The sequence below is a fragment of the Boleophthalmus pectinirostris genome, unplaced genomic scaffold, assembly GCF_026225935.1.
Source record: "Boleophthalmus pectinirostris isolate CB_2022bp ecotype Guang Dong unplaced genomic scaffold, ASM2622593v1 HiC_scaffold_10, whole genome shotgun sequence".
In the NCBI taxonomy this organism is placed as follows: domain Eukaryota; kingdom Metazoa; phylum Chordata; class Actinopteri; order Gobiiformes; family Gobiidae; genus Boleophthalmus; species Boleophthalmus pectinirostris.
The window spans coordinates 33,578,029-33,599,367 of NW_026570971.1; the positions used below are offsets into that span (position 1 = coordinate 33,578,029).

The following is a 21,339-nucleotide window of genomic DNA, read 5'->3' on the forward strand; positions in this document are numbered from 1 at the left end:
AAACGGACAATGTAAATAAAAAATATATATAGATATAGATATAGTTAACCAAGAATCAATAAAGAACAATGCAGATTACAGATTCTGATACCACAAAACTGAATATAACACAAAATAATAGCTTCTTTTAAATTACAATCTGGTTTTATAATAGTTCTTAAACAGATCAAGACTATAAATTTTATAAAACTGTCCAGAAAAGGTCCAACTTTGCCCTATTTATGTGATTTGTTTATGTGTTGATGTTTGAAGAGTTAATACTGGTTTTAGTATTTAGATTTCTGACCATATTAGTAATTATTTTCAATCAGAAAGTGGAATTATAAACCACAAAAATGCCAAAACTTGGGTGAAATTGCTAAAAAATGTTTAGCAGATTCTGAAATATAATAATAATGAGTCTACCCTGTCAAATGCACTTTACCTCAGCTCCTCCCCTCTCTTCTTTCATATGTGTTCATTGATAGTTTGACTCACCTGGGTCTGTGCTGGGGCCCTCCTCTCCCACTGCTGCAGCTCCGTCTCCAGCTCAGACAGTAACGCTGAGAACTGCCCCAGACTCTGAAACTCCTCCTACAAACGAGGATGAGGAGTAAACACAAACAGGAGCACAGACAGGTCAGAAAGAGGGAGGGAGGGAGGGAAGGAAGGACAGTAGGAGGTAAGAAGAGACAAAGCAGAGGTCAGACACAAGTGGGTCAGAGAGGTGAGACAGACGAGAGGGAGAAAGAAAGAGAAGTAGACTAGATTATGTGCACTAACAAATAGAGAATGGTTTACAACTGTTCCCATCTAACGCTGTGGCAATTATATTTACTCCATTTCTTACAACTGCAAATATGAGATTCCTGATAGTTTTGTTTTACAAAATGTAGCTCACAGGAGGAAGAAGGCTGGAATTCCCTCGTATAGATAATACTCAACCTATGTCATAGCAGAGGAGAGTAAGTAAGTCTTTATTTATATAGCGCTTTTCACTGACATATGTCACAAAGACGCTTTACAGAGCATTTTATAGATTCATTATTCTTTTTCTCCACACCCGGTGATGGTAAGTTACTATTGTAGCCACAGCTGCCCTGGGGCATACTGACGGAAGCGTGGCTGCCATGCCAATCAGCGCCATCAGTCCCTCCGACCACCACCATCACACACACACACACCACTTTCATACTAGGCAATGTGGGTGAAGTGTCTCGTCTAAGGACACAACAACAGTTTTTTTTGCGACTGTGGCACTTGATTTTCCCAGACGTCTCCCATCCAAGTACTAACCAGGCCCGGCCTTTCTTAGCTTCTGAGATCTGACGGGATCAGGCTTTGACAGGCGGTATGGCCAGAGGAGCAGAGAAGAGAAGCAGAGGAGGAGAGGGGAGGGGCACAGAAGAAGGTCAGAGGAGCAGAGGGAAAGGTCAGAGGGTCAGAGGGTCAGAGCAGAGGAGAGGAGCAGATTACCTGCAGTATTTGTAATTTCAGTTTTAAACCCTGGTTCAGCTGCAGAACACCACGTGACAACCTCCTGGTCTCTGATTGGACGAGAGCAGAGGAGGGCGTGTCCAGGTGAGAGGTCAGGTGTTTAGAGGCATCTAACATCAAGTGTAGGTCACTCTGCAAACTGTCAACTCTGGACAACAAATCCTGAAACAAAACCAAGTAAAACACCCAAATGACTTATGTTTTTTCAATCTTGTCAACAACCCACCAAGTTTAAGATTTGTGATGTTTGAAATCAAAAATGTTAAAATGGAGAACTGAAATATATATATATATATATATATATATATATATATATATATATTTTTTTTTTTTTTTCTTGAGCCACATTGTTTCAAATGTAGGAAAACGTACATTATTTGAATTAAATTGTTTAGTTCATTGCAAATTTGAACAGTATGTAGCCTGGCCTCTTATACTGCTGGCACTGATGCTGATATTGTGTGATATTATGTTTCCCACCTGTGTGCGTTGCATTCTCAGAGTAATCTGCTCCTCTGTGTTGTCAGTTTGTGTTGTGTTGATCACAGATGATGCTTCACTCTGCAGAGTCTTCAGTCTCTGAGAAAATGAACCCGCGAGTCGATGGTATTTCTCCCAAACAGAGAGGGCGCTCTGGCTTTTCTGGAGCTTCTTATTCAAAGAGTCAGAAACTGTGGACCACCTGAAAAAAAAACAAAAACAAAAAATGAAATTTATCAATAGTAAAAATAGTTTATCAATAGTAAAGATGAACTAATGTCTCCACAGAGATGTTATTGCTTTTCATGGAATGTTCCACAGTATGGCATTACACTTAAAATGTCAATCATCCATCAATGGAGACAAGCAAATGATACAACCATGGCAAATTACAAGACAGGTCTGTGGAGAGGTGGTCCCATTCATGGTAACAACTCATGTTTTTAATGAATTTTCTGGCAATAAAACTCCTATAATTGAATAAATGCAAGATAGATAAGTTTAATGCTATAATGTGGAACAATCTCAGCAAAGCAAGAACATCTCCATGGTGACAAGCTGGTGACTGATCCTCCGCCGTAAAGTTACATAGTGCAGCTTTAAAGCGCTCCCTCTGTCGTTCAGGAGATAAACTGTAGATAAGTCTGAGCTCTGACCTGTGCCTGAGCGCTGTGGTCTCCATGGTGACGAGAGCAGCAGCAGAATCATGGAGCAGGTCCTTCACTGAGGCTTCAGTTTGAAGAAGTTCGTCCCAGTCTGAGTCTGAACTCTCCAGCTCATCATGGACCAGCTACAGGAGAAGAATACACACAAATATAATTACAGTAATGAACAGTACAAGAACACACAGGGCAGAGTAAACTGAGTCTGTCAAATGCTTTTCCCCATGGAGGTTATTGGATTGGATTATTGTTTTGTCTGGAATGTTTCACTGTATGGCATTAAACCTTTCTATCTTCATGGAGACCAAACCAGGCCAAGTTACAGGTCAGATCTGTGGAGAGGCGACCCCGCTCACAGTCAGAATGTCTGTTTTTCTATGTATTTTTGGTTAGCAATAAAACCACCTGTAATTGAACAAATGTAGACTATATTTAGACTGAAACGAATCACTGTATCACTGTATCACCACATCAGAAACGATCTGCATCCAGATACGTTGTTTCTGTGTCCGCAATCCTTCCCTATCCACACAGCTCTGAGCAGATTTGTTTATGTTTTACAGAAACAAACTTAAATCCGCATGACTCATTTGTATAAACTCAGTGCTCAAAGAAACAGCTTGTTCTTGTGCTGCTGATGTGGTTCAGCTTCTGTCGGACTAAAGGACATGACTCAGTGGAATATGAGTGTTCTCTCTGTGACAGAGGGGTGTTCTGCTGATGGTGAGTCTGTTCTGTGTTTCTGTCGTGTTGGAGATGGTTCATGTGAAACTTTTCAGAGATTATACGTCTGCAGGTCGTACACACAGACACACGTTTATATGAATGGACAGATATTCTAGTCTCTTAGTGTTTTGGCGGTGAATTACTTCGAGGTGCACAGACCTACATCAGTGTATCAACGTTTTCAGGCGTCCACATGGTGCCGGTTCAGAGCCGTACTTAAACAAATTCGTGGGAGCTGGAGGCACCAAATCGTTCCGTCTCTGGAGCCGTTTTCAGTTGGATTAGTGTGAACGAACACTGCATCCACAACGAAAACAACTCGAATACAATAGTGTGGATGGAGCCGTGAAGTAGAGCTGTGTAATGTCATACTGTGGAACATTCCAGGCAGAGCAATGACCTATTCCTAGAAACAAGCAGGTGATGGACCCTCCATCAGAAAAAGTTACACAATGCACCTTTAAATGTATTTATTTAGGCAATAGAAAATATGATATAGATTAAAGCATGGGCATCTGGTTTTCTTGGTCTACATTTGCAATGGATCAATGTACTGTATTTTCCGGACTATAGGGGGCGCTCTTAAGCCTCCAACCGCATCAAAAAACAACTGAACGCCCCACAATCCAGAGCGCCCTATACACAAATCCACTCAGGTGTCCCAGCACGACTTCAGTAAACTACAAAGCCACACCACCCACAGAACACACAAACACACACGGAGCAGACAGCGACCACACAGCCAAACACACCCACAGACACACTCATCACTCCACGCCGACGAGGAACAGAACGGAGGAACGAACTGAAAAAGCGAGTGCAATGTGCCACTTCTAGACACAACTGAACAACTGAGTCACTGCGAACACGCCGACAATCCGTTGGTCCCAGACACACCCTCCCTACACGCCACAACTGAACAAAGCCCAGAGTCACCGTGAACGAACAAACAAACAAAACCACTCACCCATCACACTGTTGGGTTTCCTTTAAAGTCTGGTTTATTTGTGAAAAAAGTTCGAAGATAGACCATTTAATGACAGTGCGCCTTATAATCCAGAGCGACTAATAGTGTGGAAAATACAGTAAATAAATCATGTTCTCACCTGTAGTCTGTGGCAGAGTTGTCTCATTGCCTGTAGACTCATGTTTGGTCCACTGTTTAAATCCAGACTCAGAGAAATCTTCACTGTTTTGGTCTTGAACAGATTCAGCTGTTTGTCCAATGAGTCCCACTGATCCTGTGCTTCAATTAACTGATGTTTCAGCGACTTGTTCTGGGGAAAAACATTTGAATACATGTTCATTAATTTGAATTTGCTTAACGTATACAGTTCTGTAGTTTTATTTATTTTCATTTACTATTAACTAATATATTTTTGAAGTATAATACCAGACTGAGGGATTTTACGTACAAATACCAGTTTTAGTTTTCTGAATCAAATCTGGTTCTAAAACGTTTCACACATACCACCAGTGTACCATCTGTTTAACTGAACTATTGCAGGTTCTCCTTTCAAACTCAAAGCACTCTGTTCCACCTTGTGATGTCATCATTTGCAGTGTTGGGAAGGTTACTTTTAAAATGTATTCCCCTACAGATTACAGATTACATACCCCAAAATGTAGTTTGTAACATAATCCATTAAAGTACTTAAAGTGAGTAAAGTAATCTGAATACTTTGGATTACTTGATTTGCTGTAGCGAAGCAAAGACGAGGAAATCATAACATAAGAAGTTTTATCTGCTAAAAGAAAATAAAAAGCCCAGACTTTACTGAACCAAATTAAAAATATTATTGATAGAAGAAGAGACACAGTCCACACAGCAGGATTTAGTCCTGTTAAATCCTGGTTTAATCCTGGATTAGTGCTGGTTTAGAACTGGTTTTAGTCCTGGTTTAGTGCTGGTTTAGTCCTGGTTTAGACCTGGTTTAGACCTGGTTTTAGTCCTGGTTTAGACCTGGTTTTAGTCCTGGTTTTAGACCTGGTTTAGTCCTGGTTTAGTCCTGGTTTAGTCCTGTGGTTTAGTCCTGGTTTAGTCCTGGTTTAGTCCTGGTTTAGATCTAGTTTAGACCTGGTTTTAGATCTGGTTTAGTCCTGTTTTAGACCTGGTTTTAGTCCTGGTTTAGACCTGGTTTAGATCTAGTTCAGACCTGGTTTAGTTTCTGGCAATGAGAGGAATTAACAATAAAAAAAATGTTTTTTAAAAAAAGGGACATCGCCCAAAATGTGAAAACAGGAAAATACCTCTGTGTAATTAATTTATTTCAGCAAAGTAACTGTAATCCAATTACCACTCACTGAAACAGTAACTGTAACTGAATACAGTTACTCATAATTTGTACTCTGATTACATAACTCTGGTACATGTAATCTGTTACTCCCCAACACTGGTCATCTGGTTGTACAGTAAATACTCCACTGTGGTTTTAAACTCCATACACCTTCACTAGAATCAGCTGGATGATTTCAGCTCTGGAATTGTCAATCTCTACTAAACATACAGTAGCTGTTAACTTGAAAACTACCACTTCATGACATCACAAGGTGGAACAAAGCATTTTGAGCTTTGGAGATGTAGACAAACTAATAATAAAGAGTTACTCAAACATGTGTGAATGAAACAAAACACCACTGTATGTTTTTGAGAAGGTAGCAATGATTTAAAGCTGGTTTCACAAGTTTACGTAAGAAATAACCCTAGAGTAAGAGAACAAATATTTGAACTGAAACAGAATCCGAGCACCACCAGAAGCAGCTCACGTACAACAGTTTGAGAAACACAGATCTAAACATTACTGTACAAACGCAGATAATCAAATATATAAAACACACACATTGAGACAACTCTTATTATTTATTATTTCATTACCTTTAGTTTGAGGTTGTCACAGTCCAGAGAAGTGTTTTCAATCTGAGAGATGATTTCACAGATGCTGCTTCCTGTTTTATTTTGAAATTTCTTTTTAAATTCCTGTAGAGCCTCAGAGTGTAGCTGTATCTTCTGCTCCAGCTCCTAAAACAAACAGAACCCAAAATATTGTCTGACAAAGAGCAAAGACCAAACTGTGTCTCTGTACAACTGAAATATTATTATGAATTACACAATAGTTATACACAAATATCTTCTGATTAGACTCTTTTATTTTTTTAATTGAATGTTTAATCACAAAAATGCCTTCCTTGCATCCATTCCAAACTATTTGAACAGAAAGGTAGAGGGATTCCTTTTTAAGATGAAGTGCTACTTCCAATATTTCTGTATTTTTCTTTTCAACTTTTTTTTTTCCACAAACAGCAACTTAATGTGACCATCTGTAATATCTGGGTTTCACGTGACGTCACAGGGCTACGTTTGTCAGCGCGCACGGCTGTGCCAATCGTTCTAACCGAGAGAAGGAAAAGCGATTATTTTAGAGTACCGAATATAGTCGTCCACAAAGTTCAGAAATGGGAAAAGCCGACAGAACAACTGCCGATACACTGCAGTTTTTCCCATAACGTCTATACACATAAAATAAGAGAAACACTCCCCCCGGCAAAGACCAAACCATAATCATCATTTAGGCGTTTTGCACCAAGGTTGAGGATCCATCCACTGACAAAAAAGTGATATGCCTCCAAACTTTTGTACACCTTCATCTGTTGTCTGGTGTAGAACGATGTCTGAAGAGCTAAATAGTTCGTGATCTCCTCTGCCTCGATTGTCGGCAAATCTTTTACTTCGGTTGAAAATTCTCTCATTTTCAATAAGATCAGGGTCAAGCCCAATATATTTGTCGACTAACTGCTCATACTTTTGTCTTGCTACTGGCTCTAAATCCTTACAATAAGAACTCTTCTCCATATCTGTGTTCTCCAGAGCCGTGTTTGTCGTGTTTGTCTTCACTTCCTGCCCTCCACCTGAAATTCGCGCATCATCGTGATCACATGACTGAAACCCTCCTATTAGACTGGCTGACCCGCCCCTGTTGTATTCTCACATATCACCACTAGGTGCTGTTTACAGTGCAGGAGTCTGACAGTGTGTCAGAAGAAGACCAGAGAGCACAGGTGAGTCTCAACCATAGAGTGTATATATATATATATATATATATATATATATATATATGGACATAGTTGACCCGCTAGCTGCCGTATTTACGCTTTTCCGGCTCCATCAACTCTGGCTCCAATTGACTTTACATTGAAAATTGTCACCCCTTTGTCTGTACGTGCTGCTGAGAGCCTTGACATTTTGGTTTTAAAATGTTCATATTAAGCCGCTCTATATGATCTTGGTGATTTTATTTTGCCATTTTGTTGGCAAATAAATTCAGTTTCCTAATATGGAACCGGCTTCAAATTGACTCCTATAACTGCTGGAGTCGACAGCTCTGGGTGACGTCACACTCCCTTAGTCCAGTTCTTTATACAGTCTATGGTCTTGGTATGGTTTATTGTTTTTGATCTTACAGATGTTAGCTTTAACCTATCCAGGCATTATCCCACCAAACCAAGTGATATTAGAAGCACTTTAAACTCTGGATACTGCAGTGTGTCTGACCTGAGTGAGTGTGAGGCTCCTCTGTATCTGCTCCACACTGTGAGGTCTTTGGGTTGATTCCATCCAGATGTTCTGCTCCTGGATCCAGCTGTGGAGCTTCTGTAAACAAGACTCTGCCTCTGTCCTCAGCCTCTGCTCCTGCTCCACAGAACTCACCTGGAAATCAGAACATTTCACACATGATGTGAACCATATAATGTATCATGTAACACAAGGGACTCTAACCTGTAGCTCAGGAGCTCCCAGTAGCTCTCCACCCCTTTACAAAAGGATTTCTGAATCATACATACTGCACTGAATAACTCACATTTGACCATTATTACCATTTATGTGTTATTTTGAATTTTGTGCTCTAATAAATGGATAATGGTGTTATGTTTTATAGGCTGTAGCTGTACCATCTAAGGCTTCCACTCTTATATCCACTCAATTTCTTGCAACTGTGAAAATTAGTAGCTCTCTGACATTTTTGTTTTGTAAAGGGAGCTCACCAGAAGCAAAAGGTTGGAGACCCCTGATGTAACATGTTTGACTCTTGTGAGTTTTAAGTCATGTTAGAATGTTGTTACCTCAAAATCAGACCTGGAGTTGTGTTTTGTTTCATTCACACATGTTTGAGCAACTCTTTATTCTTAGTCTGTCTACATCTCCAAAATGCAAAATGTTTCAAAATGCATCTTGTGATGTCACGAAGCAGTAGTTTCCAAGTTAACATCACCAAATGATGCTAGTGAAGGTGTATGGAGTTTAAAAACACGGTGATCACCACATGTCGCAATGTAGATCAGAGTGTTTTCAGTTCAAGAGAAGAACTCTAAGTCTAAATGTGCAGGGTTTGTGTGTTTAACATGTGAATGAAACAAAACACAAGTCCAGGTGTGTTTGTGATGAGGAAACATTATCACATAGATCAGAAAATAGTGTAATATGGTCCCTTTAAATCCTGGTTGTACCTGAGACATGAGCCTGTGCTGCAGGCTGATCCAGCGCTGGTGGAGTCGACCCTGTTCCTCTGAAAACTGGTTCCTCTCACAGCGCCCCTCGTGGTCCTCTGTGGTACTACACGTCTGCAGAGGCTGGTTTATCACGTCCAGAGTGGCCTGATGAGCTGCCATCTCCTTCTGGAAATCCTTTAAAAATATGAGGGAGCACACAGTCGCTATTAGTTTAGCTATGTCCACTTATAAATACAGTCTATGTTGTTAATAAATAGGCCTTAATAATAATTAGATCTTTGCGTACAAGTACTGATACCAAAATTTGAGCCAATATCTGCGTTTTACTCTCATGCCTGTAGGAGACTTTAATCTAAACTTTACCTTGCAGGTTCTAAGAAGGAGGCTTAGCTCAGGGTTCGTCTGGTGGATGTTACTTTGCTCATTCAGTTTAGATTCTGCAGCACTGAGCCAGGACTGCAGCTCCTGTAGCGCCCCCTGCTGTGTCAGCGACTGCAACCAGCGCTGAAAAAAGGAAAAAGAAAAGAAAATGTGAATCACTCATCACATATGTAATCCCATTCGAATGTGCATACAAGTACTGATACCAACATTTGAGCCGATATGTGTGTGAGAAAATACCATAAACTGCTCCAGTCAAATGAAGCTCACCAAGGCTGGCAGTTATAATATACAATATAATATAATAAGGAATAGGAATTAATTAACAGACAAAATAGTGAACACAAGGATCATGTAGAATGGGTTAATCTGAATATTTTAGACAGAGTGTCTATTTGCATCCTGGTGTTAATAGTTCAATGGACACGATTCTTTTATTTACACCCATTTAAAAAAAAAAGGGAAAGGTGACGTGTCTGCTTACGTTGTTTCCTGTGAAAAGTGCAGGAAGCTGGATTTGAGAATCCAAAAGAATAAAAAATAAAAAAAAATTAAGATAAGGTAAAGTAAAAGGTAAATCAGTGTTGCTACAAAATATATTTGCGATGCCTGTCCGACTATTACTATTTGGGTAATTAAGTTGAAAACATCACAGCATCATGGGCACTTTATTTAGCTTGTGCGATGTAAAAGGATGACTAAAACCAGTTCTAAACCAGGACTAAAACAGGACTAAAACAGGATTTAACCAGGACTAAACCATTAGGTGCAGACTGTGATTGATTGATGATTCTGCATCATTTTGAGTTTAAAAAAACATCAAATATTACCGATTTTCACTGGGCTGGCTCCTTTATGTTTGTACTGACAGTGAGTTATTTTTTCTTCTTTTAATTTTTTTTTTTTTAATTATTATTATTTTTTTTTATTAAATAACCTGGATGTAAATAGCATTTTTGTCTACAAACTAGGGATGGGCATTTGATGAAATTTTCTTAATCGATCGACGGAAGAATTAACGATCGATTATTGATTAATCATTAACGTTTTTATATTAAAATGATCATCATTATTATTACTATCTGCACTACTAATCTGCATAAATAAATTCAACTTTATGACATATAAACCGTAACCACTCTAGAGCCACATCAGCCCGTTTGACATTATAATGTGTTTAATTTAATTTTGCGCAACTTTCACAGAAACAAAACTTAAAATCGCATGGCTAATTTGCATAAACTAAGTGAAGAAAAAAAAAAACTGTTCTTGTGCGCTCATGTGGTCAACTTCTGTTGGATTAAAAGACATGACTCAGTGGAATACAGGTTAGTGTAACATATAACATATGTGCTGCTTTATACACTGTGCACATGGACTCACACTTGTCCCGACCGGAACGGAAAGCGTGGAATTTCTTGTACAAATCATCGTTAAATAAGCATTTGTGCTTCAGGCACGTTGCAGACTGACTGACTGTTTGTGTCTCGCTCCTTCTGAGTGCAGAGACACATGTACAGACCCTGTTTGTCCCCGGACATGGACCTCTGGTCGCCCTACGCTACGCACAGCAACCTACATTCGGTTTGTCCTTTAAAAATGAACGTAATCAATGAAATTCTTAATGATCAATTATCCATTAATCGACTAATCATGCCCATCCCTACTGCGAACACCCGGGTGCCCTTCTATGTGCCATGATAAATACCTGGGTGTAAATAACAACAATGGCTATTTGCCCTGTGTGTGAACAACAATGGGTGCAAATAGCATCTGCCTATTTTAAAACCAAAATGTTGAGGCTCACTGCAGCAGTTACAGAGAGAGGGGAGACAATTTTTCAATGTAAAGTCAATTGAGTCGATGGAGCCAGAAGAGCCCCCTGTTCACTTCCTATTTGGAACGTGCACCAGTCTCTTTACTTTACTTTATAAAGAAGTTTAAATGTTTAACTCTGGACAGATACATGAAATATGATACTCAGTTTGTGCTGTAGTACTGTTGTACTGTTTCTGATTTGTTTGTTTCCTCTTGCTGTATTTATAAAGATGAACTGGTGTTAAGATGACACTCTGACAAAGGAATAAAGGTTAAAGGCATGATAAGCTTCAGCTTCAGCCGACACCTTTTCGGTCTGTGTATGTTAAATATGACTGTCTGTGAATTAATGTCAAAATATACCTGTGACCCAAATAAATACCACATACAAACTATTATAAACTAAATTCCATATCGCTTAAAATTACTTTATCAGTCCATCAGTTGCTTTAGCTTTTCTGTTAGGAAAAAGATTATTTCACAACTAATTCTTCCCATTTTAGATGACTGCGAAATCATTTATCAAAATACTACAACTTCTATCCTCCAACCACTCAATGTTTTCTAGAACAGTCTGTGCAGATTCATTCTCCACTGTCCCTTCAGAACTCACCACTGTACCATGTATCACCAACTGTCCTGGCTTCATCTGTCCTCCCGACGTCAACTTCACTGGTTATTATTTTATTTTTAAATGTATTAATCTCAGTTTTCCTGAAGATCTTAAACAGTATTTAATTCCATTCAGATCCTCTTATAGTTGTTGTCCCAAGAGTCAAAAAACTAATTGGAAAATACTCATTTAAATATAAAGCTGCTTCTGATTGGAACAATCTTCCCTCATCGATTCGAGCTTTAACTTCTGTCCCTTCATTTAAAAATGCTCTGGTTCAATATTTACAGAACCCATGTCATTGTTTTTGATTCTTTTGTTGAATTTTGTTGTTTATCTTGTTGTATCCTGTGATTATCTTTGAACTCTGTTTATTATTATTATTATTTATTATTATTATTATTTTTATTTTTATTTTTTCTCTTTCAAATTTGTTTTATTATGTGTGAAACAGTCAAGCGTGTGTGTGTGTGTGTGTTTGTGGTTGTGTTGATTTTGTTGTTTTGATGCTTATTTGAATTTATGTCTCCTACTATCTGCCCGACTGTATCTGTCTTTTGTTGTTGTATTTATGAGAACTAGGGATGGGCATTCGGTGAAATGTTCTTAATCGATCGTCGGAAGAATTAATGATCGATTATCGATTAATCATTAACCTTTTTATATTAAAATGATCATCATTATTATTACTATCTGCACTACTAATCTGCATAAATAAATTCAACTTTACGACATATAAACCGTAACGACTCTAGAGCCACATCAGCCCGTTTGACATTATAATGTGTTTAATTCAGTTTTGTTCAACTCTCACAGAAACAAAACTTAAAACCACATCACTAATTTGCATAAACTCAGCGAAGATAAAACTCCAGCTCTTGTGTCGCTGATGTGGTTCAACTTCTGTCAGATTAAAAGACATGACTCAGGTGAATACAGGTTAGTGTGACCAGATTTGTGTTTGTCAAAACCAGGACACTGTACGGGGGGAGGGAGGTGGGGACTCGTCATCCACATTGTGCGACTCTCACCTGGTAAAACTTTTTCCCACTGGACACAGAAACATATGTGCTGCTTTATACACTGTGCACATGGACTCACACTTGTCCCGAACGGAAAGCGTGGAATTTCTTGTACAAATCATCGTTGCACATCGTTCGCATTTGCACCTCAGTACGTTGCAGACTGACCCACTGTTTGTGTCTCGCTCCTTCTGATGCAGAGACACATGTACACACCTGTTTGGTCACACTACACACAGCAAACTACATTCGGTTTGTCAATTAAAATGATCGATTATCGATTAATCGACTAATCATGCCCATCCCTAATGAGGACCCCCTTGAAAACGACATGGTCACACATCTCAAGGGGCTTATCCTCCAAACAAATAAATTCAAATTCAAATAAATAATCAAATAATCAATGTGGCCACTAGCAGGTTAGTTATGTCCATTTATATGTACACAGTCTATGGAAAATACTAACAGAGCTCCCACAAAGTATAAGTCTTGCAACCACAAAGTGTATTTTTTACATCCCAGACTACTACAGAATATAAATCGTGCTTTTGGTGTTTGCTCATACTAGTACTTGTTGACACTTTAGAGAGACAAGACTTTAGATGCTACAAAATAATAATAAATAGAAAATAGAAACACATGATAGAGTAAGAGGGGGAGTCGTCTGAAAAGAGCTGTGACAAAGGACTTCTGTATGTGGAGGAGAGGATCTGAATCAGCCGAGAGGAGCAGAGGGAGAGACGGGGAGACGGGGGGTTTCACTGTGACAAGAGGCTGTGACCAGTGTAATTAAAGGCAAAAATACAGCAGCTCTCACACTGGATTAAAGTTGTGTTATTTCATTTAAACTGAACGTCTGATCCGCGATGGAGGGCTAGGAAAAGAATGGACTTTTTTTCGAGTGCGTTTCGAGTCACGATCGAGCTGAAAGGATTCTGTTATAAATGGATTTGTCACACATATTTGTCTGTGTTTTTATTTTGGTTGTGAAAGCTTTTATGTTTCAGCACAGACACAAAAAATGAGACAAACTAAATCAGATCTGAAGGAGCGGAGCAAGAAACACAAATGTTCAAATCATTTCATATTGTCACATAAAGCTTTTGTCACGTTTGTAGAATTTAGGGTTCAGAGACTAATCAATACTGAAATTAATATTGAAATTAGAGATTCATTTGAGCAGGTATTGATACTAAAAAGTAACAGGACTTCTGCTGGACAATAAGGGGAATATTAAAAACGTTCCAGAACCTTAAGAACACATACAATTGAGATAATAAGGATTTGTATGGGTTGGTCATTATTTAGAGAATATTAAAACACAAACCAAACTCCCTTCAGGTATAACTGGACTTTTTCTAAAAGCATACAGAGATGAAAAGTTATTTCTAAACTTTATACTGAGATACAGTGCAGTGGGGTCAGTGATGTTAAGGAAAAATGGGAAAAAGAAGAAGGGTTTAGGTTGTGACTAGAAGAGTGAGAAGAGGTTTTGTAGAATAATGTGAAGTGCAGAGCATCCATCACCTGGAGAGAATTTGTCTGGAAGAATGTGATATGTATTTTTAGGGTGCCTTCACAGGGTGCTGCTGTGGGGAGGGATACCTCCTGTTGGAGAGAGTGTGGGACAGCGAGCGCCGGTCATTACCACATACTTTGGGAATGCCCAGAAATTTCACAGTTAGGAGCAGGATTGAAAAAGTTCTCTCTGTTACTTTACCACACAATTTTGAGACACAGTACCTTGGGATAAAGTCTGCCCATCTTATAGATCATAAGAAAAAATATATTTATAACATACTACTGTCTGCTGGAAATAAGTGTATTACAAGATGATGGCTTATATATATATATATATATATATATATATATATATATATATATATATATATATATATATATATATATATATATATATATATATTCTTGTTTTGTTATTATTACTTTTATTATTACCAAGCTTTTTTTTTCTTCAAGTTAATCATTTGTGTAATATAATATATATGTACAGTGACTTTGTTTACATTTAGAAAAGGAAAAGGGGGCGATAAGTGACGTGCTGTGTCTGTGTACAATATATTTTTTTCCTTTGTTTCCAATGAACTTTAATGGAAAAAAAAAAGTAACAGGACAGAAGTGAACCTTACTTGAATAGATTTAGAATGATCTTCAGCTCTACCAGAACAAGTATAAGAGCACATTCGTAGTAGTAATACACAAAGGGGGTTGTGATTTTCAATATTAAATCATAGGACTTTATTTTCTATTTCCATGTGCTCTTGTATCTGTGTAATCCTTATTATTAATTTTTTATTTATTATTTATTAAATCATTTGTACCTTGTGCAGTACTTGCAGTAGAGCCGGCACCTCCGCCCTCAGACTGGACCACTGCAGCTCCATCTGTCTGACTCTGGACCAGACCGAGTTTGGACCTGGGTCTTTCTCTGTGTCCTGGTCTTTGTCCAAATCCTGGTCCAAGTCTTGGTCTAAGTCTGGGTTTTGGATCTGGAGCAGCTGGGATCCTGAGGTCTTCACTGCAGCTCTCAGACCGGCTCTGGACTCAAGCTCCTTGGACAAATTCTAACAAACAAAAAACAATATATTGATGTACAATAATGTGTTGGAAATTATTTTTAAATTCCCAAACAATAACATTTAAGTCCCTGTACCAGATTCTCCCCATCTATTTGAGCAAAATTTTAAAATATAAAAAATAAGTCCACTGTGTACTGTCTGCATCTAATTGTAAAGTGTTTCATCATCCAAGAATCAGGAAGTATGTATTAGCATGCTAGTTGTTGTTAGCTGGAAAAACTCCACTGTGGTCTCTGCAAGATGTGAAAAGCCCTTATACACTCATCGTGGTGAATAATGAGGAAGCTCTGAATGCAAAAGGTCAGTGAGAAGAACTTTGGACGACCGCAAACTCCTTTAAAATGTAACTAAATATAATGTACCATATTTTCCGCACTATAGGGTGCACTTAAAAGCCTTTAATTTCATCCAAAAAAGAGTGTGCGCCTTATAATCCAGACGCCTTATATATGAATTTATTGGGGTGTCTGAGTACGACTTTAGTAAAGTACAAAGCCGCTCCACTTGCAGCATTACGGCTCCCGCAGTCAGGAGCATCAGGAGTAATACATATTAGGGATGGGCATTCGATAAAATTTTCTTAATCGATCATCGGGAGAATTAACGATCGATTATCAATTATCATTATCATTAATGTTTTTATATTAAAATGATCATCATTATTATTACTATCTGCACTACTAATCTGCATAAATAAATTCAACTTTAAGACATATAAACATAAACACTCTAGAGCACAGGTGTCAAACATATGGCCCGGGGGCCAAATCCGGCCCTCCAAGACCTTTAATGTGGCCCTCGCCTGATTTTCTACTAAAATATTTTAATTATATTTTCTTTTAAAATATTGGTAATTTTCTGCAGTGCTGAGCATAGCAGCGTCTCCAGCGTCTCTGTACGTGGCCCCTCCCACCAGAGCAGCACAAATGAAGATGTGTCTCTTTCCAAACGCTCTTATAGGACGATCGTTTTGACTGTTGACCGTGACACCCTCATCAGAAAAATGTTGAAAATGAGAAAAGTGGACGCTGAGTGCAGGATTTTCCAAGAAAATTTGAATTCCTGTTTGCATACAAGTTCATGTAAAAAGTTTCTGTTGAAATTGTATTTTTCTTAAAGTTTCAGGTTGTTCATAATATAATAATATTTGGTGAAAGAAAGAGTTCATCAATTAAAAAAGATTTCTGTAATAGACTTGTGTTTCTCTGTACAAATATTTGAATTTATTGTTATTTTTGAGGTTTATATGACATGAGTTTACTGATCCGGCCCCTTTGGGATCAAAATAGGTTGGATACGGCCCTTGGACCAAAATGAGTTTGACACCCCTGCTCTAGAGCCACATCAGCCCGTTTGAGATTAGAATGTGTTTAATGCAGCTTTGCACAAGTCTCACAAAAACAAAACTTAAAACCACATGACTCATTTGCATAAACTAAGGGAAGGGAAAAAAAACAGCTCTTGTGCACTGATGCGGCACGACTCAGGTGAATACAGGTTAGTGTGACCAGATTTGTGTTTGTCAAAACCAGGACACGAGGTGGGGCCTCGTCATCGACATTGAGCAACTCTCACCTGGTAAAGCTTTTTCATGTTTTTGGTGTCCTGATGAGCTTTTTCCCACTGGACACCGACACATATGTGCTGCTTTGTACACTGTGCACATGGACTCACACTTGTCCCGACTGGAACAAAAAGTGTGGAATTTCAAGTCATCGTTAAATCCACATTTGTGCTTCGGTACGTTGCAGACTGACCCACTGTTTGTGTCTCGCTCCTTCTGATGCAGAGACACATGTACAGACCCCCCCTTGTCCCCGGACACGGACGTTTGGTCACTCTACACTACGCACAGCAAGCTACAGTCGGTTTGTCGATTAAAATGAACATAATTGATGAAATTCTTAATGATCAATTATCGATTAATCGACTAATCATGCCCATCCCTAATACATACTGTGATTCTTTTAATATCAAAATGCACCTGTCAAGAGACACGCTCACAACACCCACTTTAAACTCAAGACTGTTCTAAAGTGAAAGTGGGAGCTGCGTGGGAGCAGTGGATGAGAGAAGAAACACACATTCACCAAGACAGAGAGACAGCGCCGAGCCACTTACACCACGATCTGCCAACGGATCATGGACGCCCGGGCTAAAGATCAGGATCAACTGTGGTCCGAGCTTTTACCAAGACCAGAATCATCACTGAACTGAACTCCAGGGAACAGTAACCACACTGACTCAGATAAAGACGAGAGGGATGTGCAACTGTTAGAACTATTATGACTTATTGTGAATACACGAACAATTTAGCATCTCAGACAGTTTTTTTTTGACTGACTTATTTAACTGTTGTGTTTTGTTTAATGCGTCTTATAGACCGGTGCGGTTTATATGTGAAAAAAGTTCAAAAACAGACCATTCAATGACAGTGCGCCTTGTAATCCAGAGCGTCTTATAGTGCAGAAAATAAGGCAAATGATTATTATATTCACTATTAACACTCACCAGAATTTGTAGAAAATGGGTTCTTCTGACACAAGTATCTTCCTCCTCATTGGCCGAGAGAAGGGCCTGCTGCTTGTCAATCATGTCTCTAGCCCCGCCCATCCATTCAGCGAGTGCAGCCGAGTCACGCACAAACCTACAAATAAAAATCATAAAAACATTTTATTCACATTTGAAAAGTTATAAATGTCTTCACATGGTCAAACCTAATAATTAATTTATAACAAGTATTTGTAAAAAGTTAATTTGTGAACTATAACTTATACTGTATCAGCTCAAAAAATCCATATTGGACCATAATTATAGTAAATATTTGGTTACATATTGATTTATTGGTCAAATTAAATGCATAAAGGAATTACCTCAGTGGACTAAATACAAAAATAAATCTTTTTTTGTATGCTGAATCAGAATTTCACTTCAAAACTGCACTTAGACATTTTATAAGAGGTGAAAGAAAAATTGTACAGAAAGTCTCTCTGACCTTCTCCTGAGCTGAGTGATTTTGAGCACTGTGTTGCGTTCACGGTCCACTCTTTGTGTCAGATTTTTCCATCTCGAGTTCATTTTCCTGCAGACAGAGTCCACTCCCCCACCTCCACAGATCTGCAGCTCCGAGCCCGACTTCAGCAGACGAGACACGCGACAAGAGCTTTCACCCACAACGTTCAATATGTCCTGCAAAAAAAATATTATTACAATGCATCCTCTGCTCCTCTGCTCCATTTAATCCTCTCCTCTGCTCCTCTGGTTCCCTGACCCTCTCCTCTGACCCTCTCCTCTGACCCTCTCCTCTGACCCTCTCCTCTGCTCCATCAGACCTTCTCCTTTGCAACATCTGACCGTCTCTTCTGCTCTTCTGCTCCTTTGACCCTCTCCTCTGCTCCTCTTCTCTCATCTCTCCTCTGCTCCATCTGACCCTCTCGTCCTCTCTTCTACTCCTTTGACCATCTCCTTTGCTCCATCAGACCTTCTCCTCTGCTCCTCTGTTCCACTTCTCTGTTCCTCTCCTCCTCTGCTCCATCTGACTATCTCCTCCGCTCCATCGGACCCTCTCCTCTGGTCTTCTGCTCCATCAGACCCTCTCCTCTTCTCCTCTGACCCTCTCCTCTGCTCCTCTGACCCTCGCTTCTGCATCTTCTGCTCCTCTGACCCTCTCTTCATCTCCTCTGCACCATATATTCATCGTCCCTCTTCTGCACCGTTCATCCATTGTTCCTCCTCTGTTCACGTCGGTCAGAATCCTCTCCACGATCACGTCAGATGTATTAATAGTGATAATACCTGGTAGATGGAGAGGTAGTTCGCTATGTGCTCGTCTGAGTCCCACTCCTGAGGCATGATGGGAAACGAAGTCTCGGTGTTTCTCAGCAGGGAGTCCATCCAATCACAGTCCTGCTCCCACTCAGTCCACCGCTGCAGTAATGACACACACAGGGTTTTAATCAAAGTCGTATTAACTGACTCGAGGGTCGTTATTTGTCATATTAGCTCTTCACATCTTATTTGACAGAGCAATATCCAGGTTTCCTACAGGGAAAATAGGAAGGGTCGAAATTAAGATGCACCAGTTTACTCTTCTTCATGTAATAATCCTGTTTCCTCATTACAAAAAATACATTTCATTTATGTATGTTTGACTAATCCAATCATCAGTGTTGGGGAGTAACAGATTACATGTACCGGAGTTACATAAGAGTACAAATTATGAGTAACTGTATTCGGTTACAGTTACTGTTTCAGTGAGTGGTAATTGGATTACAGTTACTTTGTTGAAATAAATGGATTACACAGAGGTTTTTTCCTGTTTTCATATTTTGGGCTGTATCCCTTTTTTTTTTTCTTGGTAATTCCACTCATTGCCGGACACTAAACTACTTCTAAAACCAGGTCTAAACCAGGATAAACCAGGATTTAAACCAGGACTAAACCAGGTCTAAACCAGGATTAAAACCAGGTCTAAACCAAATCTAAACCAGGACTATACCAGGATTAAAACCAGGTCCAAACCAGGTCTAAACGAGGTCTAAACCAAGTCTAAACCAGGTCTAAACCAGGTCTAAACCAGGACTAAACCAGGACTAAACAGGATTTAACAGGACTAAATCCTGCTGCTCGGACCGTGTCTCCTCTTCTTCTATCAATAATATTTTTAATTTGGTTCAGTAAAGTCTGGGTTTTTTATTTTCTTTTAGCAGATAAAACTTCTTATGTTACAATATCCTCGTCTTTGCTTCTCTACAGAAAATCAAGTAATCCAAAGTATTCAGATTACTTTACTCACTTTAAGTAATTTAATGGATTATGTTACAAACTACATTTTGGGGTATGTAATCTGTAATCTGTAGGGGAATACATTTTAAAAGTCACCTTCCCAACACTGTCAATCATTTAGTCTGTCTCTAAAAATGTAAAACCTCATGACTGTTGAAGTTTTCAGCTTGTCCAATAAAGAGTGGAAGTAAAAGGCTGGAGAACAAATGGTCGTTTTACGCAGGAGAAGTTTATTTACCATCAATAATACGAGCCCGGGGGGACGGGAAAAGTCAACATAGTGTGATTTCAAAAGTGAACATAGTCTGATCTTTGAGTGTTCAAGCTCCTTGATTGAGCTTCCAGAAGAGGAGGTTTATAAAGTAAGTGCTGAGACTCTGAAGACCAGTAGGCACCAGTTAGACAGAAATATGCCACAATTTAAATAATGGTGCCAGTGGTCTGCCAAGTGAAGATGATGGTGTTACTGTAGGCCAGTTTGATTGTTGACTTCAGCGCGTGTTGCATGCTGGGAATTATTTTGGTCGGCAGCAAGAAACACTAATTCAACATGACGGACGGAGCGAGAAAGCACGTAAAGGGAATTGATCCTGGTTATTTATCCACTCTAACGGCAGAGGACCCAAACCAAACCAAAGTTCTGGTCAGAATCACCAACTACCTGGACAAATATTCACTTTGGTGATATCCACAATGACTTGGTGGAAACTCCTGGGTCATTCACAGCAGAAAAGATGAAAACCTCCAAGAGTCTTGATGTGTTGTTGAACTTGTTGGAGTCCACGGTTTGTTAGGATCTTCTACGTTTGCTCTGTGGATGTTTGAAAGTCGTTTAATTCACCGTTAGTGGTTCTTTTCACTCAGAATATGAAAAAGACATTTTCCTTCTTCTGTGCTTCTATTTGTGCATCCGATAATGCAGCAGGAATTTACCATTATCAGGGATAAATACACGTGAGGTTACACACTGTGTTTTGACGCTATCGTGTTTCTTGCCTCCAACCAAAATATTTCCCAGCATGCAACACGGGCTTTTAATAACAATGACGTCAGCTGAAACTGACCTATAGCACCAGTGAGTCAATGTTAAATTGAGAGATGTACATGGAGGATAAATGAGTTTCTTTTACAATCATGTCATTAAGTGTCCAGTGCAGGGCTCCCTTGTGTTTTAACCCAGGACCTGAACTCTTGCATGGCTTTATTTTTTGGCTCTTTGTTATTTGGGCTGATTGGGACCTGATCAGTGCAAAAACAAACAATTATATTTTTTA

At 39.1% G+C, this 21,339-nt stretch overlaps 1 protein-coding gene and 1 pseudogene across 1 annotated transcript in view; both read right to left on the reverse strand.

Annotated features, from left to right (window-relative positions):
- LOC110153407 (nesprin-2-like) overlaps window positions 1-21,339 on the reverse strand; it is a 46,643-nt gene that overhangs the window by 1,249 nt on the left and 24,055 nt on the right. The window contains exons 12-24 of the mRNA XM_055155515.1: window positions 19,076-19,207; window positions 18,276-18,469; window positions 17,792-17,927; window positions 15,023-15,265; window positions 9,213-9,353; window positions 8,847-9,023; window positions 7,894-8,049; window positions 6,220-6,363; window positions 4,451-4,621; window positions 2,613-2,746; window positions 1,957-2,158; window positions 1,456-1,638; window positions 478-573 (exon numbers count right to left, since the gene is read on the reverse strand). Coding sequence (XP_055011490.1) covers window positions 478-573; window positions 1,456-1,638; window positions 1,957-2,158; window positions 2,613-2,746; window positions 4,451-4,621; window positions 6,220-6,363; window positions 7,894-8,049; window positions 8,847-9,023; window positions 9,213-9,353; window positions 15,023-15,265; window positions 17,792-17,927; window positions 18,276-18,469; window positions 19,076-19,207 — 2,109 coding nt within the window. The remainder of the gene's footprint in view (window positions 1-477; window positions 574-1,455; window positions 1,639-1,956; window positions 2,159-2,612; window positions 2,747-4,450; window positions 4,622-6,219; window positions 6,364-7,893; window positions 8,050-8,846; window positions 9,024-9,212; window positions 9,354-15,022; window positions 15,266-17,791; window positions 17,928-18,275; window positions 18,470-19,075; window positions 19,208-21,339) is intronic.
- On the reverse strand, window positions 1,228-1,344 carry LOC129411488 (5S ribosomal RNA; annotated as a pseudogene).